The following is a 10,156-nucleotide window of genomic DNA, read 5'->3' as shown; positions in this document are numbered from 1 at the left end:
TGAGGTGGGGTAACTACCAGGTAAGGTTGGTACAATTTTCTACAAATAGGGTATTAAAATCGAGTATGGGTTCCCAACAACGGTAAAATTCGCAGAAGTTAAAGCCATTGGTTGCAAAAAGTATTGGAAACAAAGTTTTCTGGCAACGGTACAGAGTTGGTGATTTTTCTTTTGCTTTGTTGGTGACAATTACTTGGGCAGTCTTCCTGCGCTTTTTACGCGCCTATGTTATGAAACGAGTTTGATGCGAATATAAGCTTTTGCCAACGGAATTTACGTTTGATGGAAACAATACGTACAAGATGTTTATTTCAGTACTTTTTACGCACTTATTATCGATCTAATCTGCATGTCACATAAGAAATAAAAGAAAGAAAGGCACAAGCATGAAGAAACAACGTTTGTTGTCTTAAGATTTTGTTCATTTACAAACATGATGATAAGATAAGGAGGAGATTTGCTTAGGTAATCTATTAAAGTAAGATTTTGAAATCATGAACGGATGTTGACAATTTATAAAGAGAAACCCAACACTTGAAGGAGTGGACACGCAAACTCCACGTTCAAACCTTACCTTTCTCGTTTATAAGGCTTAGTGTTGTGGAGGGATCGAAGGGGAGGATAATGATGGAAAACCGTGGCTAAATCTAAAAGAAATTGAAATCCCCGTTCTCTCGGCTTGAAAGCAGGGAACATGAGAAGGGATTTCGATATAGGCAAGGATAAATCCTCGTCGGAAAAAAGTGAAAAGCCAGGAGGATATTCTGGCTTCCATATACTTTTCAATTTTAAAATAAACATAATCTAAAAATAAGCCCACTTTATATATTAAAATTTATAATAAAGATGTTTAAAAATTATAAAACTCTTTAAAAAAATATATAATATATTTTGGACGAGGAAACAATCCTCGCCCATATCCTAATTACCTCCCCACCACTACACTTAGACCTTTCTTCAACGTGACGTGGCGTCACTGTGCAACCACTGCCTTCCCTCCTCCACTACACTAAGCCTTACTGCTGGAATGAACTGCAGCACTCACTTAATTATCTAATAAGCCAGTACTTAAGAAATACCCCCCATCCCAAGAATATTCTTGAAATGCGACAGGCCGTCTTGCTCAACTGTTGTTAACCCCTCCAGGTTATTTGCTGGTGGAGGTTTAAATAGGAGGCCATCTCTTAATCTTGTGATTAATAGCAGTTTAATCCTATATAGTTAGGAGCGGATGCGTCTATCTTTCGTTCTCTGACGATGATGATTGTTTTTTACGTTTTATTATGCCTTTTTATAAAAGGGCAACTCGGTGATATAACAGGTCTTCTGAAAAGATAGGTGAAGGGAGCCGAAAATGTCATGCTCATGGAAGTCTATCATCAGCTGATGAAATGAAATTGTGATGAGGTTTGAGTAGGGAGATTAAAGAGATGGGGGCAGGATCAAGAGCATGTTCATGGTGCGACCCACAAAACTTTCCGACAACGACTAGTCTTCAGCCACCACTAGTACCCCTATCACCGTACTCTGTCGTACGCCCCAACTTGCCTTTCCTTTTGCACCACCCACGACACTTACTTTTCACAAACTTTTACTATCAGTATGAACAACACCCTTCGATATAATTATTCTAGCTTAGCTAGTTACATAATTGACTTAGTGATTCCGTGTTTAAACTGTTAGACAACAACAACAACGAACATTGCTGATCACTTGTATACTTATAACTGAAAAGTCTGGCTCCCGAATTTGGTTGCCGTCTTACCAAGAACAAGTGAGAAAAGCAATGACCAAGCAGATATGAGATAATAAAATATTTGTGATTTTGTAAAAATGAGTTGATATTACAATTATTTTTCATTACCAAGAAGTTGAAACAACAATCAGTTTTTAGCACACTTTTGCCTGCACTAGTCAATAACTGCCTTAACTAACAAACTAACCATGTTATTTGAGTGTCATGAGAGTTCACTTGTGGAAAAGAAAAATACAGCACGGCTGGATGGTGGTACTATGCCAGCTAACTAGTTAGACGTACTGTCTTTCTTATGTAGCCACGCAAAAATGATCCCATTTTGCCAATTCTGCTTTGTTTCCACTTTCCTTGCACCTTCTGTGCCTATGCAGATTTCCAATTCCCATTTCACTTATCACATCTCCCTTAATCTCATCTGCCTCCTCGTTTACAATGGAGTCCTTATTTATCTCTTCTTCATCTATTTCCTTAGCGCCATCATTTTCATTTTCATCTTCTTCTTCTTCTTCTTCATGTTCTTGGTCCTCGTTGAATATTTGTTCCTTTAGGAGAAGTCTAAGACGACCATTTACTCTTTCAGCTTGAAAACAAGTCGGCGAAGTTGCAACAGCGATGGCTTTGATAACTAGTCGGCCGCCTTCACGGTGGGGCCTAAATTGAACATTACAATCGCTACTGTTGCCGATTGAAGTCAATGGAGGGGGGAAAGATCGTCGAGGACTAGTTATTACCTTCTCATGCATTGAAAACTGTTGAGAATTTGATGTTTTCCTCGCAGGGCTCCTACAACTCTCAACTGAGTTTGATGACATTGAAGAAGTAGAGAAGCTTACATTGTCATCATCCACATTCGTACCTGTCTCACAACCTAAAGTCTCAGTGCATAGTTCCAAGCTCTTCCCGCTAAGGGCCGATGATGAACGCTTAACCATGGGATGAATGTAAGTCGACTTTTCTTTCTTTTCATCTACTTCATCAACTTTGGTTATAGATTCGATTGAACTCCAACTATCCGAGTTGGTAGTTTTCTGCTTGTACGTGTTGTTGTTGCCGTGATTGTAGTACTTCTGAGGTTGCTCAGTGTTAAAACGGGATTCTGACACTGTAGGAGACCTCACGTCACATAAGAATGCGAGTTGATTTGAGGACACTTGGAGACCTAGGGTGCGAGGCTCAAAGCACGATTGGAAGTTTTGACAAACTACAGACGACATATTTTAGTGACGGTGGAAAAGTAAGACGAGAACAAAAGAAGATTGGTTTTTGTGTAGAATGTGTTAAAAAAAATCAAGACCAAAGAACATAAAAAAAATCAGGGTTTGAGAGAAGGAATTTGAGTTGAGTTTCGGTAGCCAGAAAAAGAATAGTATTTGAAGATGAGAAGAAAACATGAGGGATAAGCAATGAAGATGAGTGAGTATTTATAGTCCACTTAAAAGCATCCCAAAAGGAACTATTTATTGAGTGGACAACTTTTACTTCACCACATGAGAAAAGTTTCAGGACTAGGAGCTGCTGGGACTATGTGTGTATTCTGCACAGAGATTGAATGTCTCCCAACTCCACATATATGTATATCATTTCAAATTCCACGTATCCTGAGACCTTATATTCTATCTAAACCACATTGACTGATAAATGTTTGCCAAACATTTTTTCATTGGTGGATCTAATCACGTATAAATATCCAAAATAAATCAAATAAATAAAATTGATTGATTAGTTTGCCGTTTGTATTTATGTTCGAGTCCAAAAATGAAAATGTGTTGCAACAAAGAACTCTAGAACAAACTAAACAACTAGACAGCAGAGAAGAAAACATGAGTACAGACAGACCAGGCCAGTCTCGTGGTTTAGACGCTCGGTGGTCTCTATACGAGTGAAGGATTTTGATCTTTATCAGCCAGCATGAAATGACTCAGACACTAACTTCAGAGCACATAATCGACCAATGAAATGACCCGGAAAAATTCTATCAATCGAAGTTATTTCTAAAGTTTGTAGCTATAACAAAGTGCAGGGTAATAATTAATTTACTACTATTATAGGTTTTAGAGTATACTGTCATTTACTTTCTTACCATCCAAATGGGTATACTTTTTCAAAGAAATCCACTATTTCTTGAAAACAGATGGAATGACGGTATGGCTATAGTTAGAAATCAAACCAACGAAATTGATGTTATATGGTTCTGGTAAATGGGAGGATGAGAACCCTTGGGTTGGTTAGTGGGATTATAAAAACAAGGATATTACATGTAAAGATTCTGATGTTTATAGGGCCAAACAATAAAGAAAATCACTGTTTTGCGTTTGGGCATGTAAGTTCTCTTGATTGGGCGATCAGACATCATCATCATCGCCTACTGCGAAATTTAAAGTTGCTGAGCTCTTTTCTTTGCTTTTATATTTGTGGGTTCTCTTCATTTTTCTCCATTCTTATTCTGTTGCATTCTTTTAGTACGTTTGTGTTATTTTAGATGATAGGGGAAAAGGGAAAAGATATAAACCAAGCCTTGCTTATGCTAGCCCTAGTATCTTTTTCTAACGATTGGATTTCTCGGCTTCAAAGTTTTAGCACAGTCCAAACAAAAAGGAGAAAGAATTATAAAGAGGAAATTAGTTGGCGATTAATTAGTGTCTGTATTATAAATGATCTTTCTTAATAGCAAAGGCTTCTTTTTCGATTTGGGTAACTAAAAGTAGAGTTCACAAGTAAATGTCATGATCCACAACGACTTCCCGCCTACCTTGGAGACTCCACCTTCTCCTGCTACATTCACATTGTATATAACATTTCCACATTGTCTTCACTTAATTACTGTTAATTCCTTAGAACAAACTGAATAAAAAAATTACCATCAATTCTAACATCAAACACATTATATTTCACTTTCAAAAAATAATAATCCCCGTTTCTAGAAAAATGTTATTTTCACTTTTTCATTTTAGTCTAAAAATAGGCCATGTTGAAAAAGTGAAAGTAACATTTTTCCTGAAAACGAGTTATTTTTTTTTTTTCTGATAAAGGAAAATATATTAAAAACTAAGCAGAAAATGGAACATTGTTGTTTACATTGTTACTTAGCCACAACTTTTGGATCCAACTATTTTTAACCTCTAAAGTTAACAACCTAGAATCTACAAATGAAATATCAAACTTGTTCAAATACTTAGTTAATTTGTCTGCCTTAGTATTACATTTCCGATTGATAAAAAAGAAGGAAGATTTAGCAAAAAAACTGTTGATGTTTAAGGCTTTTGTTAATATAGAGTTGCATCTCAAGTTGACAGCAGAAAGATCTCCCTTCATTCTTTTAATGACATTTGTGTTGTCATTGAGAAAATTTATATTGTCCTTGCCGCAATCCTTCGCCCATTTTACTGCTTCCCTATAAGCTCTTGATTCAGTTTCCTCTGCACTTGTGCAGGTTCCAGTTCTTCCTGTAAAATCAGAAACATTACCCTCTTTATTTAGCATTATCAAACCTATGGCATATCTGCCTGAACTCTTTGAAAAGCAACATCGAAATAAATGTAAGTACTACTGTCATTACCAACTGCATTAGAACATGAACAGCTTAGATGATTAATATCACACATTTTCCTAATTTTAGTGGAGTTTTCTAGGTTTCTATTTGTTTTCAAGTATTGAGATATATTTTTCTGTATGTATTTTATCGAATCCCGAGGATCGGGTTTAACATTATCAAAAACAACCCTACACCTATACTTCCATATGTACCAAAGGATATAAGCATACAAATTTCTGTTACTTTTATCTTTTAACCATTCTAAACACCAATCATCAAAGGAAATATTAGCAGCTTTATAATAAATTGATTCTAGGTTTAAACCTCTCCAGATAGCTTCTGAAAAGATACAACCTGTGAATATATGGTTAACATTTTCATATTCCATGCAATTGCATAGAGAACAATTTATATCTATAGGCGTATATCTACTAAGAGTCTCCCTTACAGGTAAGCATCCATAAAAGATTTTCCATAGAAAAACCCGAACCTTAAGCATAACGTTTAAATTCCAAATATCAAACCATTTAACTTTTTCAGTTTTCAAGTTTTTATCACAAAGAAAGTTAGATATAGATTTAACCAAAACATTACCATCTTTAGTTCCTAGCCATTTAATTCGATCTTTCCCATTTTCACTACTGGTAGTTTCTAATTTCATAATTTCCTGAGATGGCATTGTATCAAACATGCTATGAATCATGCTAACATTCCACCTGCCATTCTTCTCAATTATTTCAGCAACCTTTTGGTCTTTATCAACTATGAAGCCATTTTTTGGGATTGGGCATTTACCATCTGATGTGATTTGTAGATAGTGGTAAAAGTGGTTCGATTCTCAGACTTGTGAAGGATATTAGTTAGACTTATTCTAATATTAAAATAGAAAACTCACTAAAAATTATAGCAAACTCAATCAAAGTTGATATCAATATTAAAAGAACACTAAGGCTAAGATTCCACTATTTTCCAAATTCAAAGTGATTTAATCCAATATTTATATTCATGCAATTTTTTCGTTCAATTTGATTCTAAACTATTGCAACAAGTAGATTCTCAAAATAACAAGTGTAAATCCGAAGCATAGAACATCAAAAACCTAGGTCCAAGCATGATCTATCAAAAGAAATAACAACTGCTTAACAAGAATCATTCAAACAATTTTCACTCAAGGCAAAACAATCATAAAAATAATTGTGATAAATAAATAAATAAGAATATACCACTTTTTGTTGGAAAAATATCTTCCTCTATCGCCTCAGCAATGGGGTTTAGCTCCTCATATTAATCACTTGCTCAAAATACATGTTTGTTGCTCAAAATTTGATTAAAAGAGTGAAAGGTGTAAAGCATTTATCTCCTGATGTTGAATAACGACAGTTTTCTGTGACAATTGCTTGTGCGTCAATGTTCTTCGTGTTCTTCCTCTTCTGCAGCAGCAGCAGCAAAAACAGAGTTTGATAAAACTCTGATTTCTTCTTCTCTGGATTTCCTCAAGTCCCCAAACTCTCGACACCCCTTCTATATGACCCAAACAATCTATTTATATCAAAAATACCGATTAAATCTCTCCCAAATCTTCCAAAATCTCTTTTCCTCTCTTCACGGAAAAGTTGCGGCAATTTCTTGTTTTAGAATTTCTACGCGTTTCTGAGCTTTCCTTTTTATTCTAAACTCTTCCTTAGATAGATACAAATCTTTGGGAAGGTTTACAACACTTTAATCTCTCTAAAATTCCCTAAAACAGGTCACACACGTGACTTTCCATATTTTCTGTTGTGATAAAAATCCGTCGATTGAGCCCAGTCTAATCGATTTAACACCCATATCAGATTCCTAGACCCATAAGGAGTCTATCCTATGAAAATCAGAGGTTTAATCGACCTCAAACTCCTCCAAATCAGAACCCTAATCTGCCAAAACTGCACCTATTTCCCGCCAAAACTTTTTCAAATGTTGAAGATGGTTGCCCCTTATCCAGAGTAGGGGTGCGATTAGCAGCTGCCTGGAAATGGGATGCCCCTTAGTAATTAGGTTACCCCTTATCCAAAGTGAGAGTCCGAATAGCAAATGTCCTCCCTTTCCGACAACTTTTCGAGCCAATTTCCAAAAATGTTATTTTCCAAAAACACCTACAAATAAAACACAAATAATACAAAATGAGCCCTAACAATATATAGAATCGAGACAATCGGACACAAAAATGTGTCTATCAAATACCCCCAAACCTATTATTTGCTAGTCCTCGAGCAAAAATAAAATAGAAATAAAATCCTAACTCACTGTCGCAGGCATCGTCGATTGCATTTAGCGTATGCAATAAGCCTTTAAACCCCTAGGTGTCCCTAGTGGCGGAGTGTTGTCTCCGGAGGGCTTACCAGAGGTATACCCACAAAACCTTTATACTCCAGACCCTAGCTATCTACACAGAACCTTGGAAGGCACTAAAGAATCTCCTTGGTTGGCATACTTATTGACTACAGGAGGAAGTACCCTGATGCGAAATTCCAATTGTTGTACACGAGTTTGCACTCAAGCATACTAAAATTCATATGAAGTGACAGAGCTCTACTCAGATAGTCGCACTATGGACATCAATATCCGGAGTCAAAACTAATCACATGGATAGATCAAGAAGATGGATATAGAAAAACATAGATGGTTTTGATGTTTACTAGGTGAACGGTGTTTCTCATATCTGTCTGAAGGCCTCCGCCAAAATGAACCTATCCTAATGGACTGAGATACTAGTCTGACTAATATCAACACACTGGCATATACAAGGGAACCAGTGATTGATAATCCTAACTCTAGGTCAACACAACTGGCATATACAAGGGTTCCAGTGGTCGACTTTATTGAATTTATTCCAGTTGGTCTGATGGTCTGGTCTCTTTTTTTTTTTTTTTTTTTTTTTTGTATCTCAATCACTCTAATTCACCCTAGCATTGGTAACAACTTGAATCGTGAGCCCCACCTAATCACTTAGAGAAACATAGTTTAAAAACAAAACAAAATAAAAACAGAAGTGAAAAGGACTCAACGAGATATGGTGAAACTATCATGTTATTTCTAACACCTGAGCTCTGTGCTTTTATGAATAGACTCTTTAGATGTTGCCATCTAGTCAGATTGGTTCCTCAACTCCTACAACCAAAATGCTTCCATCCACTTAGATTGGTTAGTGCCATCCTTAATAGGGATAAATTTCTAGGCTCTGGAGTTTATTTATTGCAACGAAAAGGTAACAAAAAGTTCTACCCCACCCCCAAACTTAAATCTAACATTGTCCTCAATGTTTCTAATCAAAGAACAGTACCAAAAATATAAGTAACATGAGGAAATAGTAAAGAGAGAAGTCGGAAAGATAGTACCTGGGTGAAGTGTAACCAAAAACCTACAAAAATATATACAACATACAAAATCGCCTCGATGGTCAATCAAGGTAAACAGGGTCCTCCAGAGGGACCTCCTCAACATCACCTGTAGGAAAAGGCTCTAAAAAGGGCTTCAATCGCTGACCGTTAACCTTCGAAGAACTACTACCATCTGGTGTCTCAATCTCAACAGCGCCATGAGGAAAAACAGTACGGACCACAAAAGGACCGGTCCACCGAGAGCGCAACTTCCCGGGGAATAGATGCAAACGAGTGTCATACAGAAGAACTTTTTGACCTGGAGAAAATGACTTTCGTAAAATATTCCTATCATGCACAAGTTTCATTTTGTTCTTATACTCCTTAGCACTATCGTATGCATCTCTACGAATCTCGTCCAACTCATTGAGCTGGATATTTCTTTGAGCTCCTGCCTTGTCAAGTGAAAAGTTTAAGTTCTTAATAGCCCAATAGGCTCGATGCTCTAACTCAACAGGCAGGTGACATGCCTTTCCAAACACTAAACGATAAGGTGACATTCCAATGGGTGTCTTAAACGCAGTACGGTAAGCCCATAAGGCATCAGTAAGCCTCGACGACCAGTCTTTCCTGTTTGGATTAACTGTTTTCTCTAGAATACGTTTAATTTCCCTATTGGAAACCTCTACCTGACCACTAGTCTGAGGGTGATATGGGGTTGCTACTTTATGGGTAATACCGTATTGTTTCATTAAAAGAGCAAACGGTCTATTACAAAAGTGTGAACCTCCATCACTAATTATAGCTCGCGGCGTACCAAAACGTGTAAGTATATTCTCTTTCAAAAACTGGACTACGACCCTGTGGTCATTCGTTTTACACGGAACCGCCTCAACCCACTTAGACACATAGTCTACAGCGACAAGTATGTAAAGATAACCAAACGAAATAGGAAATGGACCCATAAAATCAATGCCCCACACATCAAAGACCTCAATCACTAAAATAGGGTTCAAAGGCATCATATTTCTACGGGAAATGGTTCCTAACTTCTGGCAACGCTCACAAGAAACACAATGACTATGGGAATCTTTAAACAACGAAGGCCAGTAAAATCCACACTGCAAAATCTTAGCAGCAGTCTTCTTAGCACTAAAATGACCCCCACATGCATGTTCATGACAAAAGGAGATAATACTAGACTGGTCACTCTCAGATACACATCTCCTAATAATCTGGTCCGGACAATACTTAAACAGATAAGGATCGTCCCAAAAGAAATGCTTAACCTCGGCTAAAAACCTAGAACGATCTTGCTTACCCCAATGTTGAGGTTCGACCAGTAACAAGATAATTCACTATATTTGCATACCAAGGTGATTGGGAAACAGAGAACAATTGTTCATCAGGAAATATCCCTTATAGGAAGGGAATACTAGGGGAACTAACAACTAGCCTAGACAAGTGGTCTGCTACTACATTTTCTGCACCCTTTTGTCTCTAATGTCTGGA

The 10,156-nt window shown here is 36.9% G+C and overlaps 1 protein-coding gene across 1 annotated transcript; it reads right to left on the bottom strand.

The window, feature by feature from the left end:
• Window positions 1-1,801: 1,801 nt before the first annotated feature.
• On the bottom strand, window positions 1,802-3,371 carry LOC113350115 (protein FANTASTIC FOUR 2-like). The gene has a single exon (XM_026594198.1). The coding sequence runs from the start codon at window positions 2,968-2,970 to the stop codon at window positions 2,047-2,049; it is 924 nt and encodes a 307-aa protein (XP_026449983.1). The 5' UTR covers window positions 2,971-3,371; the 3' UTR covers window positions 1,802-2,046.
• Between the last annotated feature and the right edge of the window lie 6,785 nt (window positions 3,372-10,156).

This window comes from Papaver somniferum, chromosome 2 (genome assembly GCF_003573695.1).
Source record: "Papaver somniferum cultivar HN1 chromosome 2, ASM357369v1, whole genome shotgun sequence".
NCBI lineage: Eukaryota > Viridiplantae > Streptophyta > Magnoliopsida > Ranunculales > Papaveraceae > Papaver > Papaver somniferum.
This window is presented reverse-complemented; position numbering and strand designations above follow the sequence as displayed.

Excerpts from the sequence above, each read along its gene's own strand:
- LOC113350115 (XM_026594198.1), bottom strand. The coding sequence starts at position 2,970 with ATGTCGTCTGTAGTTTGTCAAAACTTCCAATCGTGCTTTGAGCCTCGC.